Source organism: Numida meleagris, chromosome 23 (genome assembly GCF_002078875.1).
Source record: "Numida meleagris isolate 19003 breed g44 Domestic line chromosome 23, NumMel1.0, whole genome shotgun sequence".
Lineage (NCBI taxonomy): Eukaryota > Metazoa > Chordata > Aves > Galliformes > Numididae > Numida > Numida meleagris.
Window position 1 is genome coordinate 3,453,744 of NC_034431.1, and position 22,262 is coordinate 3,476,005.

At 45.5% G+C, this 22,262-nt stretch overlaps 1 protein-coding gene across 33 annotated transcripts in view; it reads left to right on the forward strand.

Annotated features, from left to right (window-relative positions):
* Positions 1 to 22,262, forward strand: part of LOC110387542 — a 143,065-nt gene that overhangs the window by 81,454 nt on the left and 39,349 nt on the right. For 30 of the 33 annotated variants that reach the window (XR_002432570.1, XR_002432577.1, XR_002432579.1 and 27 more), the window contains 2 exons: positions 1,158 to 1,323; positions 21,713 to 21,773. Coding sequence is in view for 1 of the 33 variants with exons in the window: in XM_021375743.1 (XP_021231418.1) it covers positions 21,713 to 21,773 (61 nt within the window). In the remaining 32 variants the exon portion in view is untranslated. The remainder of the gene's footprint in view (positions 1 to 1,157; positions 1,324 to 21,712; positions 21,774 to 22,262) is intronic. The other 3 variants (XR_002432574.1, XM_021375743.1, XR_002432573.1) reach the window with 2 other exon arrangements.

Consider the following 22,262-nt stretch of genomic DNA (forward strand, 5'->3'; position numbering starts at 1 on the left):
CCAGAGTTACAACCAGCTCGCCTGGCATCCCTGATTCTGGCCTGGCACATGCATCTGCCTGCCAGAAAAGCATTTTGGACCCAGCCCTTTAATGTTGTATCACCACAGCGATGGGCTCCTCTGCTCCAGAGCAGATGAGGAATTGCCATAGGGTTGTCCAGTGTTAATTAGTTCTTTTTAGGCAAAAGTTGGACTCAGTGGAAGCTACGAGTAGAAGGGGCAGCCCATTTGGAGCTCTGCAGCCTCTCACTGTCTTTGGTTTTAGCAGTGTCTTGCCATCGAGTCCCACGTGCCATAGGAAATCCCTTGTGTTTCCTGGAAGTTAGAGCAGTGATGGAAAATCGATGGGGAGGAAAGATGCTCTGTATGAGAACTGATGATACGCATACGTCCTTACGGCTTTGCAGATAATGCTATTTGAAAAGCTTGGGCTGTGATGCAAGATCCCCACGGTTCTCCAGTTTTGGGTAGGAGCCAAACAGCTGCCAGGGTAACAGAGCACAAAGGAAAGCTGGATCTGAGGCACTGGCTGGCTTAGATCATTGGGCTTGAATTGCCCGAAGGCATTGTAGCTAATGCAAGAGATTGGCATCTCCAAAGGTACCTCTGGCTGTTGATTACATGAGTGCTTTGGGGATGTCTCTCACTTGAGGCACCTCAGGCAGGTTCCTAAAGGTAAGTGAGATGTGCCCAGGTTTAAGGGCATGTCCTTGGGGCAGAATAGATCCCAAAGCTAGCTCTGGCACAGGGTCACAGAGATGCTCTGATTCCAGAAACTAGACTGTCGATGTAAAACATACATCTTCCTCCATGCAGCTTGGTGTTTCTGGGTCTGAATTAGCTCTCTCAGATACAGCTGGGGTGTCCCTGACCCTATGGCACAGACCTACCTGTGGGTCACATCCAAAACGATGCCAAAGGATGTTAACCAAGCCACCAAACATTTTGGTTCCCAGAATCACAGAAACGGGCGCATCTGAGATAGATTTACTTCACTGAGTATAAAATCACTGATCTCAACCACAAATTTCTTATCCAGATTTGCTTGGAGCCAGGATATGGTTCAGGCCAAGTGTTTTGCTTTGTTTGTTTATCTCGGATATGGTTTTGGATGCTTTAGCAGGAAAAAAAATCAATGTTTATGATGTTCCTTTCAGATCTCCGTTTGGCAGCTGGATGAGAAGGGAATGCCACCGCAAAGGAGGGATCGCTGAGGCGAGGCTGAAGTTGTATTCAAAGGCAGCAGCAGTGCTGTGCATTGCACATGTCGTAGAATCACCGCTGTGATCAGTCAGCCCCTTCCCTGGAGGGACTCTGAGTTCTGTGAGTAGCATCCTGAGGGCTGAATCCGGGTCTGCATTCGGATGTAAAGGTGTTGAAAATGCTGCAACTGAAGTCGGCTTGTTTCAGAAAGGAGTTACGTAGTTGTAAGACGGAAAAGGTTTTAAAAGTGGTGTTAAGTCAAATGATTTCTAGTAAGGAAATGGTTGATGAGAAGATGCTTCAGAAAGTGCTTTATAATGAGGCAAACTGAGTCAGCTTTGGATTTTCTGCTTTTTTGGATGGCTTTTAGCTTTTTGCATTAACCCAGATGAGTACTTTGCGTGGAAAAGGATGTGAATTCTGACATTGTTTGCAAAGTGCTGAGATCACTATGAGATCTCTAAAAAACACAAATAACAATAACAGTGCAATGAACAACAAGCTTATCAAATCCATCCTAGAAATCCAGGAATTCTTTTGCTGATTCATACCTTCAAGTATGCTGTGCTTTGATTTCTGTCTTTGGATGCTGGTAATTTGCAGCTGAGATCTGGGGCCGTTCCTAAGAAGCTGAATGCAATTTGGTTTCTTTGAAAGCATTTCAAACAGGACCAGATCTGTAATTGGTGCGAGCCAGTGTCTTGGGTAACTTCAGGAGAAGTTATGCCTTAGTCTGGTGCTCAGGATTTGACTCACGCTCCTCAAAAGTTTCGGTTCGTTACAGTTCCCGTAACCAGGACTCACTTCTCTGACAGCTTCCTGGTGCTTTGATCATTCCTTTGGTTAACTGCAGCACGGTTTATGCATATTCAGCTGCTGAGAAGACCAGGTGCCAGTGTAAACCATTCACACTTCATATTTGTGGCTTACTTGGAGTCCAAAAACCTCTCAGGCGTGTAGCATTTTATAGTGCAAATACTCCGGAGCTATTCATATTCTCTCACGTTGCATGTGCAAGCTCTTAGTTGTAGATTTGCTGTAACATGAAGCACGAGACTGGGTGGCCTGCGTCACAGTCCTGTTCCACCAAGCATACCTTTGTGTCAGCGGAGAGAAATAAGGCGCAGGATGCAACTCAGACTCCTGGCAGATTGAATATTGCTCTGAGAGCGCCCGCCTCTCCTGCTGATCATAAGGAGGGCCCAGGGCCGAGCAGAAAGGGGACAGATCCGGGGCATCACTGCAGGGTATTGAACATGCTGCAGAGCAAGGTGCCAGGGCTCTTTATGAGGCGTGCTGGTTTGGGAGCTGTTGTGAAGGGAAGATAGGACTCAGAGCCAGCAGTCTATTGGGTGGTGAGGACATGACTTGATTTTCTTCTGAAGTGTATCTGAAAGGGTGGAAACCATAGAGGTTATCTTCTGAGTGGAAAAACTGAACCCAAGTACATATGTTTAAAGCTAGAGCAGCATGAGCCAGGTTAGTGTGACTGAAATGGCATGTGATGCCACAAAATCTGGCTGTACCTAATGAGAAACCAGAGTGCCTCCCAGCACTTAAAGGTTTCTTTTAAGATTATGATGAGCTGACAGAATGTATTACAGAGAGGTGGAATTGCTGTGAGCCATGTTAGGCATTTTACTGCTTAGTGACGGCAGCAGGAGGTCCTCTATGGAGATCAGAATCCTGCGTGCACAAGGCTGGATGACTTCACCCCTCCTCATTTCTGGTGTACCCATGTTAGTAGCATAGAGGCCGGTGGGGTGGGCTGAATCACCTGTGGAGTCACTGCTGATCTTCTGCAGGGCCCAAGAGGATTAGACTCCTAACAAGGGGCTCGGGTAATTGCCTGCATCTCGTTGGGGTGAATGCAAGCCAAAGTGAGACATCCTCATGTGATGTGTGTCACACGTTGCATTGAGACAAAGCACGGCCCAAGGAAATCAACGGGGAGAGCAGCAGGGACTCTCGGAATGATCTGTGAAGGAGCGGCTTTGCAGCCTGCCAGCTGTTGAACGCTCCTGTGTAGTTTGCAAGCAGGGGTAAAGATTTAAAGAGTTAAAGGAGGGCATGGTGGGGCTTTGGATGTTCCTGTCCGAGGCTTTGCTTTGCTTTGAGGCAGTACCAGTGGTCTGGATTCCCTGGGAGCGATGCGTGCCATGCCAGCCAGTGCTCTGCCCATCTGTGCGCTGCCAGCCTTCGTCCCGCTGCTCTCCCCATTTCCAGTATTTCCTCTTTGCTCACGCCACTGTTTTCAATCCCCTTGCCTCGTCCCCAGCCCGTGGTGAATGTTCAGAAACTCGGTCTCATTTACTGCTGTCTGGGTGCCAGAAATTCAAGTCCGAGGCGCTGGGGCCGACTCCCGCTCGCGGGCTCCACCGCCTGGACCTGGCCCTGAGCTCGGAGCTCGGCAACCCCTAACAGGTCCCCTTGCTTTCTCTCCAAGAACATGATTAGAGGTTTGAAACTGAGCAGACAGCTGGTATACTCTCCCAGGGCAGCCTCTGTGTCTGGGCCTCCATTGTTTTTGTCCAAATCGTATCTGATTGCTTTCCAAGAGCGTTCCAGTCCGTAAAACCAGACCAGGTGCCTTTGGTTGTACTAATTCCTGAAATACCAGCTACGAACAAAAGCATTTTGGATTGGTCTTAGAAAGGGTATAAAATTAATTTCAATCTGGAATGTTTTTTTTTTTCCCGCATTTAAAACACTTGAATTTTGTCTTACGCTTTCCAGACACAAAACTGACCTTTTCCAATTCGTCCTCGGTCTTTTACCTATTTTACTGTATTACCTTTTACTAGATCATCAAAATTGCTTTGTGCCATGCTGTTCTCTGAAATCTGACCTCTACATACATTCTTTGCACCTTGACCTTGGCTTTTTTACACGGAATAAAACCAGAAGGAAGTCAGATGCTAGCTTTTGCAGCAATGTGCTTTCCCGTTCTGCTCAGTAATTTGCCAGAAATGAGGAAAAAAAAAAACCCCAAACAACAGAAAATCTTACCTTACCATCCAAAATCGGTGGGAGGGCTTAAAAGCTCGAGTGGGCTCTCTGTCTTGGTTTAGTTCTCCCTGCCTTTAACTGCCAAGCTGAGTGCTTTGTCCTCCAGACCGTCCTTCGTCTGCACAGCAGGAGCAGTGCCACTGGCACCAGGGTGCGGGAGGGCTCTGCCAACAAGATGGGCCCTGGTTACGGAGCGGAGATCTGCCAACCTTCTGTGCTGGGGAGTTTGCAAACTTCCACAGCGCATCTGTTTCATTTCAGACCGTGCATTGCACTGAATAGTCCTTTTGTGTGCTCTGTCTCCAGCAACTAAAGCTGGCTCTGAAGACGCCAGCGATAAATATGACAGCTTCTGTTACCGGGTATCCCCTGGATCCTGTGGCCTGACCCACGGTCAGTCTTAGCAAGTAGTAACGTTTATATTGCTGTGTCAGCCTCGTTTCTTATCGTGTAACCAGAGATGGGCTGGATGAGCATGGAAAGCTTTTCTGTACCTCTGCATTCAGGGTCATTTGGAGGTCCACAGATGGAACAGGCACTTTGCCACTGAGCTGTTTACCACGATGAATGCTGTGATGTTCTGTGCATCATTCAAGGGGAAAATGATGCTGCTCAAAATGGCAGGGGAGCATTGCAAAGGAAGGCTGAATGGCACAACTGCAGATGGGCAAGTCTGCCTACCTGCAGCACGAGCTGTTACAGCAGGTTTTGGAGGTTTTGGTTTTGGGACGTGTCTTCGTGTCCCAGTAAAGCAGTGCAAGGAGGAGAGCCATCTCATTGCACCTCTGAGCAATGAGCTCTGAATCATGGTTTCCATCAGTTGAGCTGATCCCCAAAGAGCAGTCGTTGTGGAAAATGTGACCTGTTTCATTTCTGTTTAAACTTAGGCGCCAGAAGGAAGTGTGTACACCTCTGGTCCTTGCAGTTCAGTCACTGGACTGTCACCAGTTCAGAACATCACCCAGTGAGAGTCACTGGGAGCCCAGCTCTCCCCATGCTGTCTCTGGACAGTGTTTGACTAGACTGCTTTTATCTCTCCAGCCTGTCTGTGGGAGTTGAATCTTTGTACAGAGCCTGCATTGCTTGGCATCTAATCTGCACTAGTTGACTCAGTCAGCCTCAGAAGGCAAGGGGGGAGGGAGATAAGTAGGAGGAAAAAAGGTGGGAGTGGAAAATAACATATTTGAGGGGACAGCAGGAAGTCTGGGCTCATTCGCATCTTGGGAATTGCTCAGGACATGACCAAGTGAGTGTTTCCTGATTCTCTTTTTTTTTTTTTTTTAATTCCCTGTGGGCCAGGAAGAAAGGACGCCTGGTAGGGCACTACTGGGAGAATCCCAACATGGGAGAATGGGTGATGCCCTTAGAGAATGTCACTGGAAAACCAAATGTCCCAGGTGGGTGGAAGTCTTGACCCACCCAAACAGCTTAACTACAGTGATTTTGTGTATGTTGCTTTCTGTGGTATCTGGATTTCCCTTGAAGATCACCTGTTCAGTCTGTGTTTATGTCTCAAGAGGAGGTCTCTAAATGGAGGATACTGTAATGTATATTTGCTCATCATTGTTTGTTGTTGGGTTTTCTTTTCTGAAGGAAGGCTATCAAGGTAGGGACTAATTAAGGTTCACTGGTGAAGTAAAGAAAGTAGGAATGATTTCTGTGAGATAAAAAATGTTGCTGGTTTTGGATGAGAGGGCAGGGCACTGTTTCAGGCCTAGGATATCTGAGGAGAGATGCCATTGTGCAGGTGGAGCTGCAAAGCAGGGCAGGAAGGGAGGTGTGGAGCTGCTTGTCTTTTCAAGTATTTCAGGACACTTCAACATAAAAGTTGCCACGTGAGTGTCAGATGCTGTAGCTGTTATTATGAAAGTTGTGGATCTGCTCATGCTTTTAAAGATCACTAATCTCACATTCCCTAAGCAGGCAGAGCTGGGATCACAGCATGCTCATCGCATGTTCCGTGTACTTCAAGGACTGATTAGGTCTTTTCTTTGTCTGTCCTAATTAAATCAATAAATGGCCTCTGGAGTCACCTGTGTAGCAGGTTACAAGTTGAGCTGCTGGAGGTCGCTGCAGAGGGCATCCTGGCAGCCTTTGAAAAAGAAAAGGATTTTGATCCAGAATAGTCACGATGTCCTAGTTTCCTGGTCCCTTGGGCCAGCTCGTTCCTAGAACAGGGCTCTGAAAGCAGAGAGAGAAGAACTGAAGAGAATTGTTGCTCTCAGGGATGACCTAAGAAATCTGGTATTTCTGTTGTCTCAAATTTTACACTGCTTACTCCAACTGTCACCTGTTTTGTTTCTTACAGGCTTCTCTTATTAGTGTGTTAGCAATGCTGTGATGATTAGGTGAGCAGATTATGTGGCAGTGTTGCTTTGTGATTTCATTTCCAGCTCTACTGTAGCAACTCCTGGATGTGCAGGCGTTGGAATGAACTGCATTGTGTAGGTTCTCTATAAACCCAGTGCTTATCAAGGTGAGATCACCGTGTGTGAATCCTACATGTTCTGTGGTTGTTTGAAACCCAAATCAGCTCTGAGTGGATCCCAGTTCTACTCATATTATGGATTTCAAAAGAATTCAGCCTGTCTAAGAGTGACACTGCCTCATTCTGGGAGATGAAAACAAATGCAAATCCCCGTACTGTGGTTTGTCCTGCTGGATTAGCCTGCTTTTTCCCAGGCAGATGCAAGGGCATCTGTAGGTGTTTTCTCCAGGATCGTCGCCTTATACACCGGTGCCTGGCACGCAGGTGTTTGGAACGGTGGCCATCATCATGAGCACAGCCACTGCCATGGGAAGCTTTTTGCTAGACTCCAAGGATAAGGGGGTGTGAGCAGAAACACGACTCTTTGAGCACATGTCCTTCTGTCCTTCCCTGCAACCCTGAGTTCCTAAAATCCCATGTCTTGTTCGAGCACTTGGCGATTTTCAATATGGACGAAAGCAGCACTCGTAACATAGGGATAGGTTTTTTCTTCAAGGGAGTGAAAACGGTGTCTTTTAACCTGTCAGCATGCATTTACAGCACAGTTTGATGTTTGAAAGAGGCTGTCCAAAAAGAAACCTGGGGTAATAAGAGTGTGCTAGTAGGGCCAGTAAGCACTGAATAGTCTCTGTAGTGGTAGAAAAGCCTTAGGCTTCAACTGATTGCTAATTATGTGGCTCTGTTCCTTTTTAAGAAGATGCCATGCAAGGTTTGTGAGGGAGGTAAAGTGTGTTAATGTGGAGACGGTTAGCAGTTTTGTTGTTGTTGTTGTTGTTTTTTTCCCATGCTTCAATTTGGTATTAGAGAGCAGGCCCTGCTTTAAAATGAAGCTGCATTCCCGAGTTCTGCCACCCATCTCTTAGAGCCTCCGTGTACAGGGCACAAGTCATTCCACCTTAAAAAGAAAAGGGGAAGAAGAAAAGGGAAAAAAAGCAAAACCCACACTGTGCAGAGAGGGAGAGAGTTACAGAAAGTGGGCCCCCTGCTTTTTTCAGAGGGGGAATGTAAGCAGATCCTTGCTAAAACTGCTGCACTCAGCAGTTTTCGGCTTGTTTTAATTGGCCTGGCCTGAAAGAATTCTGAATGCTGTACCTGTGCCAATGAAAATGCAAATGCTTCCCCAAGACGAGGCACTTGGAGTGCCTGTGCCCCAGCTCTGAGAGCAGCAGCAGGGGCACAGAGACATGTATGTGGTGGGAAACGGGGAGGCCTTGATCTGGCTCTGCTCGGAAAACAAAGGGCTTTGCAAAATAAAGCGTGAATAAGGTAGAGCAAAATGCAGGGCGCCTACGGGAGCTCCTGCAACACCAGCAGCTTATCTGTGATGAGGTCTGTCACCCTCCCACCCTACACTGGGCTGCTGGCTCCTTTGCTGATTTGCAGGGGAGCCCGATGGCTCTTTCTTTCTGGTTTTGTTTCTTTGTCGAGCTGCTGTTTACTGTTGAAGGTTCCCATGAGAAGGAAAGCTGTTCCTTCAGGTGCTGTGGCTGAGTGCCTCCACGCAGCCAGTGTGGTGGCAGGTGGCATCCCCATCTGACAGTGACCAGTCTTTTCTAACTCAACACAAACTGGTGTTGGTGTTGCTATCTCAGCAAGCTGGAGGTTTCTGAATTGGTTCAGTTTCATGGTTCTGTGTCCAGACCAGATGCGAAGTGAACTGTATTCTCTCTCAAAGCACCAGCTCAGTATTGGAGTCAGAATTACTGGCATGACTGTCTTTATGCTCTACGCTTGCTATTATCTTAAAACGTGGAAAGACTATTGCTTCTTTGTGTTTGTTTTCCAGTGCTTTTTTTTACAGCAATGTATTTCCCATGTGGAAATGAAAATGATTTCCACTTCACTTGGATTGGATAGTTAATCATACTGGGTGCATCATCCTAGGTTGCGGCGCATGAATACAAGCATGGGAGCAGAACCTTCCCAGAGAGTCCTATCCTGCCTTGCCCATATCCCAGTTTTATGCTTTTTATTCCCTTGGCATGCTGGCCCTGCACAGAGATGTCCATCTCAAGAACCACTTTTTGCGTGCATGCTCACCTCCCTCAAGTCGCTACATGAACTCCAAAAAACCCCACAAAAAATCCCTTTGAAACTGTCGAGTCTCGTGTATTTCCTGTGTACTCATAGTCCCCATATGGGCCCAGGTACCAGTATTTGTCATCTACAGAAATTCCCCATCTCCTGGGCATCCCTCATTGTGACCATTTTAAATGCAAGGTAACTCTACACTTCTCCACAAAATACGTATTACAAATTACAGCCTCACAAAATTATGTTCTTAAGCATCCGTAAAACATACCTCTTCATAGAGGATGCATGCTAGAGTCCTGGAATGAAGAAAAAACACCTAGCTCAGCTTGTTATTCTGCCTCAAGTCAAATCATAGTGCAGCTATGAATTGGGAAAATAATTCATTTTCAATAAATGGTTGGCCAGTTTTCTCTGTCTTTGTATCTGCCTATGCAGTAATGAATATACATTCTTTGCATCTTTCAGATAAATATCCAGCATCTTAAGGTATGTAAAATTAGATCTGTATCCACTTACAGAGCAGTGATTATTTTGAATTTCATCTGAGGCAATTAAAAAGCATCACGGTGACATTTAAGGTGATATTTTTCTCCCCTATGTTAAATAATTATAAATAATAATAATGATTAAACAAATTATTCTGTTCCTCCCAGTCTGGATCAACCTTTAGGTTAATAATCTAAATCATTAAAATTCATCTGTCTCTCAAAGGATTAAGCAGTTCAAAAAATTGGAGGAACCTTTCTGCATAAGGGTGATTGATAATTACCAAAGCAAAGATGTTTTGTGGGTAAAAATTGTGAAGGCTCAGTAGATAGATTGGGTTATTTATTGGTCAGGTTGAGGTGATATTTTCAACGATTAAACTCAGCACAAGTTTATCCACCAACATCCTCTTTGTAGGATGTTGCAGAGGTCAGGTCCAAGCCTGCTTACTTGTACACCAGCTCTCAGGACTCCATGGTTCATAGCTGCACATTCGCTGTGTGACTTTAGGTCGCTGATGACCACTTTTTGAGGTTATTATTTAATTTCAGTGGGAGCTAGGCCTGGATATCATGGTGTTTTATGATTTTTCCTTAAACTGTATGAATGAGATTTCTCTTGACTAAGTTCAGTCATCTAAAATGCAGGTGTCGAGGCCAAGCTGCTACCATTGAGAGGCAGCAGATAGTGTCGGTCGTTTCCCTCTTCTTTAGAGTTGGTTGTATTTCTTCATTTGTGATAGAAAGCACCCAAACAATTAGATGAGAATTGAAATCCAGCTTTTAGATGGTCACAGTTGAAAGATGAATGTGACCCAAGCTGTCTCTCTGTAGCCATGAGTGCTCTTTTCCTATAGGCACTACAAAGACAATGTGGTTAAAAACTCTGACCTACAAGTTAGCTTCTCTATTGCAAGGACAATCTAATGTGACTACTTGAAAGGGATCCAGGCTCCTTTGGACTTTTCATCTCTTTGGATAACTAGAGATTTGTCTGGCCATGAAAACACACAGAAGAATGGATTTCCAGAGCGGGAAGGAAAGATAAGGTTTTCCCCATAGGGCTTATTGGATTGTGAATTGCTCCACCTATTTGCAGTGTTTCTCAGAAATAGTCTGTGTTCATCCATCTTTCCCCCGTCCCTCCAGACTATTAAATCTCTCCCCACTCTGCTGAAACCAAACCTTCACGTCGTCTTAATAAATTGCATTTCTTTGCAGGAAAAGAATTGCCATTCGGGATAATCAGGACCAAACAGATAGCCTGTGTGCAGAGTACAGCCTAAGGACATTCTGTTTTAAAATCTGGGGGGCTTTGGGGTTGTGAAGTCATAGAATTCATCACTGAATACACACTATGGCTGGTTGGGAACACTTCCCCTGGCCGCAAACATGTATTCTTTATTCCTATCCTATTTTGTTGCTTACACCCGTCCCTCCCCTGTCGCATTGTGTTCCTGGGTGCCCCTTGCTAAACAGGAGCACTGCTTTTCCAGCTCAAACTTGAGCGGAGCCTCCCGGCCCTCGCTGCCGGCTGCAGGCAGGCCCAGGCTCCCCCGGGAGCGGCCTTCTCAGGAAATTGAGCTATTTCCGGTCCCGGCTGCAGCCAGGAAATGAGGAGGCAGCCATGAAGATATATATTTTTTAATTTGATGGGATTTTTTTTTTCTTATTTTGTAGCAGAGAGCGACTGGTTTGTTGAAGCCTGGGGAGACAGAGCCGTGGCCGGGGTTAGGCCGGGGTTGGGGCCAGTGCAGGATCAGAGATGTGGACGTAGTGAAACGTGAGCCAACAGCCCCAAGGTTGGAAGCCAAAATAGTAAACACGACCTCATGAAGCGGTTCCGCTTTCTGCTGCCGATCTGCTCGTTTGCTTGTTTGTTTGATTTCGGTGGATTTATTTTTGTCACAGAACTGAATAATTCAGAATCTTTTCAGAATGCAGAGCAGCGCCTTTCGGTGCTGCACATGTGGAAATGCTCATCTGCTCCCACCGCGGTGGGAAGGGTTTCAGGTCCCACACTCTAATGTTGTCCCACTTCTACTTTAGTATGAAATTAAAGACTTTCTTAAAATTAACCTCATGAGAATTTAAAGCAGGCGAGCGTGCTTTTATTTTTATGGAAGGTGTGTGGCTGACCCCCTAGATGGTTCTAAAAATCCTATGAATGTGAGTATCCCGTCCATTTCTATGGCAAGTGGTGGGTAAAACACTGCGAGCAAGCGTTTCCAATGAAAATGGAAAAATAATAGTGGCGATCTTTGAGTGAACTTGGGTGGCGTTGAGAAGTATGTTATTATCAGAGCTAAACAGAAGGCAGTCCCTGTAAAGCATTTCAATTTAGCTGTTTTGAGAAACAGACCCGTACTTTGAAATTCTCTGGAGGAAGATTTTCCTCTACCTCTCTTCCCTCAGTAAAAAAGACAACACACATTTGAACAGAGTTTACCACTTCTTGTAATATTTTCTATTTTTAGGGTATAAGCTGTGTTTGGTGTGGAAGGACTGAAAAAGTTCTGTGTTGATATTTGATTTTCTTTAAGATCTGAAAATGTGATAGTAAAGCTAGTCAGTGTCAAAACCAAAACTTTGATGAGAATTAAAAGTTTGCTCTGAAGGTTTAGAATGGTATAGTTTTATAGCATTGAAGGGTTTTTCCTGGTTCTGTTCCATGCAGAAAGGTGACTCTGCCATTTGCCCGACTTTTCCCAGGGCATTCCACCTGAAGTGTCTGTGATGAGGGGTTAGATGTTCACTGTGTTTGCCTGCATGTTGTTTTGCATGTGCTTTGGAACTGGAATCACAAGGCAGTGGCCAAAATCCTGCCATCACCTTGCAAGTGCTAACAAGAACTGGCCTCTGCCCTAAGCGTGCGTACTGCGGGAGCATCCGCAGCTTCTCCCAACAGAGGGAGGGAGGCATGACAGCAGCCCCATATGCATCCCAAAGGAGCCAAGTGTGTTATCTCTGCACCTTGGTGCCATGGCCACGGGCAGCCACACTGGTTATGGCATGGCAGTGCATGTTTGGAACTCCAGAATTGGGGATCCAAGCCATAACGGTGCATTTTGTGCCAAGTTGCTGGTCCTTTTACTGCATCCCAAGGAGTTTGCATTAAATCCGTGACTTGTTGTGATGCTCTGGCACTGCCTGCTGTGTTGTATTTTGCTTTCCACTGGTATATATGTGTGTTTAAGTTGGGGAAGTGAGCTGGTTATGCTCTTGGTGCAGCCCCATAGCTCAAAGAGCAGCAGAATCTGTGGACTGTAGATCTGAATAGACAAAAGGGAGAGAGAAAAGGGGGGAGTGTCTTGCTTATAGTCATCCAGAAGGAAAACATAAATCTTCTGACCTGCAATGCAATGCTTGTTCCCTCAGCACCCACTGCCTCACAAGTAATGTCCCAGATCTTTACGCATGTGATAGTCCCACTGAGTTCAATTGTGGCTAAGGAAACACAAATATTGTTACTCACATGTGGAGAGTTGCTCACGCACTAATCAGATGAAAAACAGCGATATCCATCTCAGCCTTATTAACTTCATCACACAATTTATCATTGAAGCGGGTAACTGAAGGCTCAATTAGGCACTTGTGATTTTGGCAAGTGCCTGCAGAACAGTGTCCCGTTGTATAATTTTGTTTGCTTTTGGTTTTATATAGTAAAGCACAAATAACATTTACTCATGAGACAGCCTAGGGACACGCTGCCAGAAATAGAGGCTCCCAACAATTATACAGGATGTTGCTGTGGTGTTATCATATGATTCATCCACTGTGAGCACGAACAATTGTTAACCTCAAGACACTCTCACTTTCACGCCCTCTGACACACATACCACTGAGGACAAATATCCTCAAGATGAGTAAAACGTCGGGATTGGTATTTTGACTCATAAAGGTCAGTTCACATCAGGTTCTTGTGTTAAGCCTTAACTTTGCTGTCCAGTCCTTGAGCAGGGGGATTATAAGGAGGATCTCTATAAACAGTGCAACGTGCTGCTTAGTAAATCCTTTTTGGATGCTGATTGACCATAGTAATGGCTGTGGATAGAGACTGTCAAAATGGTCCATGGTGGAAACCACTGAAATGGATTACAGAGAGAATAAATTTGGCCCAGATGCCTTGATACAACTGAGTGAAGGTCAGGAGGGTGTTATACTGAGAAATGTATCTAGTAAAGCTGGAAGAAAGCTGACCAAAGAGATTTAAGAGTATGAAAGAGGGTTGCTCTTGTGAGAAACTTCTGTGGAGTCTTTGCTTGAACATAAGCTTGGCAGAACATGAGCTTGGCAGAGCAAGCCCAGCTGAGAAGCTGGATTTTGAGACTTGTAGTTGTCTTTTCTGGAATTGCCCTGCAATGGATAGCAGCTGGATAATGGATGAGCCTCTTTGCAACCCCTTGTCTTGCATGCATTTTGTTGTCCTCTGCACCATAATGTCTATCTCTCTTGTACGTGTTTGAGGGCCACCACCAGTTGTGCCTTTTGTAATTCTTCTAGTTGAATTTAATTTAACTTAATTGTGGCCCTTCCTTCACAAGTTGGGCACTGGTACTTGCTGTTGGTCAGCCATCTTTTGCCAGCTCTTTTGCCTTGCAATCTCGCATCACTAGATGGCAGTGTAATGGCACACACGTGCCCTGCCTGTGCTGCCGGAGAGAAAAGTCAAATTTCACCTAAAAAGTGGATGAAATTTAAAATTTGAGTGAAAGGCAACTTCCAGACCTTAAAACAGAAGATATCGCTTCATCCACCTTCAATTCTCTTAACACTCACTGCAAAGACCTGGGACAGGGTCTTGACTTATGACCCAGTGGCGTAGGTGCTACACCAATTTACAGCACCTCCAGATTCAGCCTGCAGAGCTCAAGTGAATGTCGCAGCCATACTTGCAATTTGGATGTCTGCTGTGCTAGGTCAGGAAATCTGGAGAAGGCTTAAAATGCAAAAACAGTAAAGCAAATAAGCACGATATTTTCCTTCCAATTAAACTTTCTTCACTCTTCAGTTTTTGCTTTTGCTTCCCGATGGGATAATGGGATGATGTTTTGAGTTGCTTTGCAGTCTTAGACCTGGTGGCACAATAAATTAAGTAACATTATGTCCCCTTGCAGCTCTCCACAAATACAAAGGCTCTGCATCATTCCATCTGATATTGTAGCCCAAAGGGGAGTTGAGGTGGTCGCAGGTAATGGTTTGGTTTTACATAGGATGAATTGCATCCTGTGGGCCCATGGATTTACAGCATATATAGTGTGGATAGGGTGGATTAGCACCCTCATTTATGACCAAGATTTTGATGAGGAAAATGTTATAGTGTAGAAAAATAAACAGGGTACAAACAAATGGCAGAAAGATAGTCTTCCCCACAGTAAACGTCCTTCTTGGATGTCATGAAGACAGCTGTTGGCTGAGAGTGAGATCTGAAGGTCTTTGCTAGGAAACGTTATTGCTGAGATTTTCACTGTTTGGATTTCCTGTTTTCCTCACTTCTGAACCCTTTGGCTTTTTGTAATCTCAGCAGGGTCAGGTCTGGTCATCCGTGGGGAAACAGACTGACTGAACAACAAGGCTATGTGCTGCAGGAACAGCGCTGGGGAGTCAGTAGGTGAACGGCTGGGCAGGTTATGGAGGCAGCCAGGATCCTCGTCAGAGTCTGCTCTGACCTTCTGCGTAGGGCTGGCCGTAAGACTTCCCTGTCTGAGCTGCATCTGTCCAGATAAAAAAACATCTATCCTTGATTTAAAAACATTGAGTGATGGAAAACCACCCACCATCCTTCCGAAGCACTTCCAGGGGTTAATTGCTTTTGGCTGTTAAAAATGAGTGTCTTATTTTTGGTCATAATCTACTTAGGTTCAGTTTCCTTGTCGCTGTATCTGGCTATATTTCTATCTGTAGGCAGAAGAGCCCTTGAGAAATTTTTTTTTAGATACCCAGGTATGATATACTCCGAAAGACGCTCCAAGATCCGTCATCTTCCTAATAGGATGGGAAGGTCAGAATGGAACCATTAGATCTCTCAAAACCCATAGTTTTTAAGGAACGTGTCAAAATTTATTCAAGTTTATTCTGTTACCTTCTGACTATGCCCAAACTCCGCCTTCGATGTCAGAAATATAAAATGTACTTAATAGCCCTACTCTCAAGCCATGATTTCCCTGAAAGCATATGTCTTTGTTCCTCCATTGGATGAACACTCTTATATTTTCCCCTGCTATAGCTAAAGCAATGTTAACCCCAGAAGAGATGAAATTAAACTGATGTAAAGGTATACAATTAAAAATATAGAGAGAAGCTGAAAAATCCCACCATGTCCACACTTGGTGGCAAGTCATATAGCTATTCCAGGATAGCTGAAGGGCTGTAATCCTGTTGTGGTAGCCCTGGTCTGGCCCCAGAAAGTCAGAAAGTGTTTTTCATTGCTCCCTTACAGGTTGGCGTTATTAATGTTATGTATTGTATTCTTTGTGTGGTACCAGTTACTCTAAGTGAGGTAATTAAGCACCATCCAACATGTCTGTGCATCAGGTGAGCGCTGTCTGTCAGTCTAGTTCTGTGCATGCAGTTTGAAGGAAGGGCTCCCGTGGCATACTTAGCTTGTATGTGCTGTGTGTATCTGATGCAAGCTAAATGTGGTCTTTTCTCACCATCCCTGGACTATGACCAGGAGTTCTGCTCAGTATCTCTGCCAGCATCCTTCTTCTCCTTTCATTCCCTCAGTTTCTTCCTCCAAAGATGGATTTTCACCAGCAAACAGGTTGGATCTGTTCTGGAAGTTGGCCTTCACAAAGCTAATGGGTTTTCCTCCCTCGTTGCACGTCACCCATTTTCTCACAGTTATACATTGGGTTTTCTCCAGGTTATTGTGGCACAACTTGCCCACATTTTGGGGTTCTTTTGCAGTAGGGAAATCGCTCTAGCCACGACTGTCATTAAATCCAGCTTTTCTGTAGGACAACGGGGAAGATGTTCACAGGGCACTATTGAGTTGGTGGAATTGTCCCAGAGCCTCCACCAAATGTCTTCTTTTTCATCTTCAAATTCACAGGTACAGGGCATGCCATGCAGACATTTAGGACTGGATGCTCTTCTCATTTATGATGCTGTCTTCACAGAATTGTAGAACAGCTTGGAAGGGACCCTAACGAGAAATTAGCTGGGTTGTATCAGAGGGATTCATGATTTTGTAGGAGGACGATTGGGTTCTTGTGCTGCTGGATGCGTAGCGTGCTGTTTCAGTCTCGTTGTGAAGGGGTCAGGGCTATGCTACAGGTTGGATGTGGGGCGGGAGGACCCAGGGACCTGCTGTGCTGTCCCTGCGCATCATCTCAGCGTGCGCCCAAGCAGGCAGCGTGCCCCATCCCTCCTCCTCCCGTGCAGGTGACGAGGCAGCTCCAGCTCTCCCACTCGCTGACCCTCCCGGCAGCACCACTGCAACAGGACGTGGTGATTTACAAGGACGGGGCCAGCAGGAAATTCCTACCTCCACCCCCCGGAGTAAGGAGGAAGCCGAAGCAGCGCCATGACTGAGTCACGCCTGAGTCACTGCGGACGCGGTTCCTGGGGTGGTGCTGGGCTCCCCAGCCCCGCTGCACAGCTGGAGTCAGCGTGCGCTGCTGCACCGCTGCCGGCGGTCGTGGCAGGGGACGTGGGAGGGAATGGCCAGATTGGGTTAATGCTCTTCTTTAATACACGAATAAACAACTTATGGCAGGTGCCTGGCAGCTTAGGGTAATCAACAGGGTATTTATTTGGGATCAGAAAATACGCCCGGTGAAACAAATCTCCCTTCTGTGTTTGGCTTACTGCAGGCTCGCTGAAATTGGACGGGGTCATTTGCTGTCTAGTCACAGATAATAAATCAAAGGGCTGAAGAAACTGCGGGAGAAAGGGCACGAACTGACCAAACATTTAGCTTATTGTAGTAAGCATCAGCCCGGCCAAAGTGAAACTTTCCCAGCAAATTTTCACTTATCTCAAATCCAGTTATTCCCTGTGGGCAGCTGAGCTCACTAAGTAGAGGTCACTTTACCTTGACCAAACAATGACTTTGCTATAGTTGGTGCCAGCTATGTAGCAGTTACAAAATGTGCTTTAAAGGCTTGCTGGTCGCAGGCTGCCGGGGTGAATGAACCAGTCAGTCTGGTCGCTGTGGGCAGGATTTAGGATGCTTAGTGAGATGGAGCAGCGGTCGGATCAGGTGATCCTGTTCTTTGAGCAGGGATATAGCATGCGGGCGGACGGACGTGCATAAGGAGGAAGCAGAGAGGAGCTGGGGGAGTGGAGAAGGGATGGCTTTCCTCTGATGTCAAAAATCCCATCATTCAGTGCTCGCAGGGAGAAAGACAAGAGGAGAAGAATGTGGAGAGAAAGAGGGAGAGAGGGAGAAGAAATGAAGGGAAGGGACGCGCTCATTCTTTCCCCTAATTCTGCAGGGTAACGTTTACCACCCTCAGACATGGAGAAATGAGCCTGATCTCGAGTGCCAAGTTCTGAGCAGCCTTGCAGCCCCAGGGACTGCTTACATCCCCATCCCGATCTGGACTTGGTTAGTACTGTCTTGATATGAATAATCAGGTAGATAAAAATGGTCAAGAAACTTACTGCAGTTTCCTCAGGGCTCTCTTTGTGTTATCTTTTATTCCTGGCAGTTTTAATTTTCTGCTCATTGTCTGTGTTTGTCTGAGGTGTTAGATACGCATCTCTCCTAGGATTTCTGCAGTGTGGTGAGGAAGGACCAGAGCTGGCTGTGAGTGAGTGTGATCGAGCAGCAGATGCAGGAAGGCTGGAGTTGCCTGCAGCTCTGTCCAGGTTGCTAATTCTTCCTTCCGAGGGGCTGATTTCAAAAGGTGCTGGATTTGTCCTTCATGCATTTTGCTGTGTGCCGTTGCTTGTAATTAGCTTTTCAACTGAAAAGGCTTTCTCAACTGGGGAAAAAAAAAAAAAAAGAAAAAAGCCCAAAAATAACCCCACACGTTTTTTGGCAATGGGTTGTTTTTCTAAGCAATTAATTAAGCGCTGGTTTTAAAGGAATTTGCATCTTTCTTCCAGTCTGTGTCAGGCATAGATTTTGTATTAATCACTTCGCTAGTCTCTGACTGAATGAGCACTGGAAAAGATGCAGGGAGTAAAAATTTCCTCAGGAAATGAATCAGACGAGGAACCTATGCCTCATCTCGCCTCCTACAAATGAAGAAAGAGAGGATTTTGTCAATGGTGGGTCAGTTTACAAATACGTCCTTTGCAACGTGAGTCATAAGCAGTGATACATTTCACAGCAATGCAACCACAGATGCAGTTTAAGTCCAGGACCGAATGCCAGCTGAAGAAAATGGGAACGAGCCCTCATGCCCATCATAGTAATGGGCACGAAAATGCAACCTGTCAGACCTGCTTGTACATCAGCCAGCTTTCACTGCTGCTTAAACCAGTGTCAGAATTCTCGCTTGCTGTAACGGGACCAGAATAGAAACCTCGGGACGTGGCGATGTGATTGCGTTTTGCTGATAAGCGAGGAAGGGATTTGGGTTCTTACAGGATGGAGCTGGGAGAGGACCTGCCTCACCATGGGCACGGGTGGTTTGGGGAGAGGGGGCTTCAGGTAGAGGTGAATGGTCCCAGGAGGATGTCCTCCAGTGAGGGCAGGGGATGGAGGAACCAGGGGTGGGTGGGAGGTGGTGCTGTCTATGGGGCTGCTGGAAGCATATTACTGAGATCTCCAACGTGCTGGCCAATTCAATTCAAAAAAACAGTAATGTTTTTTCTCCCCAAAGCACCAGCCTTTGTTAGTGTTACCCTTGTTAAGAGCTGTGTAAAAACGGTGGTTGTGAAACTGCCGTCAGGATTGGTTGTGGTTGTGGGCGAGATAATTAAATTAGCAGAGAATCAGAGCTGCAATCTGAAAAACGTACGTTTTCACTGGTGCCACTTTCCCGTTATTTCCTGTGACTGACCTTTACAAGTGTGGTGCTACTCATGATTTTGTTTTTCTTTACTGAGTTTTGTGTGGTCATCTCTAGCTTGCCAGGCTTTGGAAATGTGAGGTGAGAGGTCAGATATGGAGTCCATCCACCAAAGTCAGTGGTGTGACCGCTCTTACTGGCCAAGAGCTGCCTGGTGGTGTCCTAAAGAGTGATACAATGAGCGGCCGAGATGCTACAGCTCTTTTCATTAAGGACCGTGGCTATCCTTGGGAAGATCTTTATGTTAAATAAGTCAGTAGAGGAAGATGGTAATATATTTATTTATTTGTATATGTGCAATCTTTCCCGTTGTACACCCTGGCACATGGGCCAGTCAAGTTCGCAAATGTCGGCGTGTTCCTTTGTAACAAGGTGACACTGGGCCAGCACCAAAAGGTTGGACGTGGGATGGAGACTGGCCAGCACTTTAACCATCAGATCAGTCCTCTTCTCTCTGGGGTTAAACGTTTCCTCTTACAAAAAGAGCCAGGGGCTCTTGATTATCCATGCAAAACAGGCCAGCGCTTTGATTTGTAAGGTTTTGCCTGACGCGCTTTTAAATGGATGAAGCTCACCTTAGATTCCAAGTGAAAACCTAAATTTGAGACGTAGACCCGCTTTCCTCTCTTATCCCGAGGCACCGTTCTCCACCCTTCCCCTTTCCTCTTCAAAAAGTGATACTGCCTAACGCTTTGAACCAGGAAAGCATGTTTCAAGATCAGTGTGGAACAATTAAACCAATGATCTGTACGCTTCAAGGAGAAAACTGAGCTGCAGTAGCTCTGCTTTGACAGGTCTTTGGAGGATTTCAAGGAAGTTACACCCACTTCATTCATGATAATCGGCTGTTTAACGCAGAGCAGCTCAGTGTTATGAATGAGAGGGAGCATGTTTTGGCTTGCAGAACAACTCACAAATCTAATGCTTCACTTGTCAAATAACCAGCCCCATAAAAAAAAAAAAAAAAAATCTGACTTCATTCTTGAAATGAAATTAATGAATGCAGGATTCAATGGAAAAAAAAAAACAACCAACCAACAACCAAACACCTAAAGCTGCATCCAGCCTTTCTTTGTGCATCCTTCTCCTTGCTGTGGCTTTGTGAGTCGCTGTGGCTGGAGAATTTGGGGTAAAGTAACACAGCCTCTGAGCTAATCTTGCAGCTAAGGCTGAGTACTGGGGGGGAGCGGTGCGTTAGATCACAACGTGCCTAATTACTGGAGTTGAGATCATGCTGGTAGCAAAAGGGATACAGAAGGGTGAAGTATATTAAGAGTGGTATGTGGATCTACCAAAATAACAGGTTTTCACGTGGATGGGCTGTAGGGTCTCTGAGAAGCAGTGGGTTCTATGCTATGCCTCAGTCGCCCTGATGATCGGAATTATTAATTCTAAGAGATATATTATCCTTTGCTTATTGAACCTGGTTTGCAGAGTACCACTATTTCCTCAGGTACTGGAGCTGCCCTGCATCAGTTGCCTTCGTGCCCTCTGGCAGAGCTGGGCTTATGGATTCTAGAGAATCGTGGATGCTAATGGGATTCCTGGGGGAGTTCATTGTAGTTTAAGATCTCCCAAATGAAAGGCAGGGGCAAGGATACTTTAAGGCTGTCTTTCTACCCGTCCCATATTCACAGTTCATTTGCTATTAAAATGGCTTTCAGGAGGAGCAAAGAGCACATCCATCCTGCTGGCTCTGTTAGCAGGCAGAGATCTGCCTGTGCCTGGGCAGGAAGGAGTACAGTTACTTTGATCAAATAAACACCAACAGGTGGTTGCAAAACCTTTGACTTGAATCTGAACGGAATGTTTATTATTTGTAGTTTTGAATGAAATGTGTATCATCATTTCCTTTGCTCGTTCTCATCTGGATTTGGGATAAGACTGCCAGATGGAATAGTTATCTTTGTAGCAGTGTTTTACAAAGCACTAATTGTTCTCACCGTTTTTTTCTTCTGAGGGGATGATATCGTCAGGTTTATCTGAGAAACACATGGCGAGATACATGGGTTGAGTAAGTGATGTTACCGAGAGCGAGTCAGTGGTAGAGCAGTCATGGGAGAGCTGTGCATCCCATAATACTCAAACAGATGCATGCATTGAACATTGTGCCTGTGTTTCTGGAATGGGCCTGACTCTGAAAACGTGAGTTTTACTGCAAAGGAAGCTAAACAAAATCAATTGGAGAAAAGTCAATTCCATGTGAAGTTCTTTCATCTTTGTTCAGCAGCTGAGAGCCTCTGATGGTAGGTGAGAAAAAATATTTTCTCATCCTTTTTGCACCAAAATAATTCCCAGAACAATATTCAGCTAAAGCCGGGATCTTGCTAGAGCCCTTTCCACTTAGCAGGAGATAAAAAGGGGCAGGTTGGCCATAATCCCCTGTGCTGTGCCCTCCAGGGGAAGAAGAGTGAAGGCAGAGCAGGGGCAAGTGTGGTTGTCTGGGAAGGGAAGGTGTGCGGGATCACTTCTTTGCTTGCTGAATGCAGCAAACTAATGTTCTCCTTTTGTCTTCTATTCCATAGGACTGCATTTGGGGAAGTCAAGACCTGAGCAGATCCTTTTTTATTTCTATTCATTCTCAGGGTGAGTAAATTCGCTTGTCTTTACTGTTGCTGTCATATCCTGTGCAACTAAGGAGTGGGTTTTTTTTAATCTTTGCACTGATAACACTGTGCTTAATTTAGCAGCAGTGAGGCAGAACATTTGGATTTTGTCATCCATTTCCAAAACTATTGTTGGCTTCCTATTTCTTTGTTCCCCCCTACTGCACATTTTAGATTTGCATTTTATTGTAGGTGCCAAAAGATAAGGTAATGCCAACTTGATGATTAATTAACTAATACTTGCCTCTGCCCTAAGATGGAAAGCCTTTATCTAAGTAACCTAATAATTATTATTTTATTTACTACTGCATGGGTGCTTCTAAATGGATTTGAGTTCTGCCCTCCTGAGAAATTTGGGCAATAATTTATTGCAACGGGAAGACAGAAAGCCAAAGGAACCTTAAAGTTGGTACCAGAAAGTATGTCTTCATGCTGAGGCCAGGGCACTTCTTCATCTATATTTGGCAAG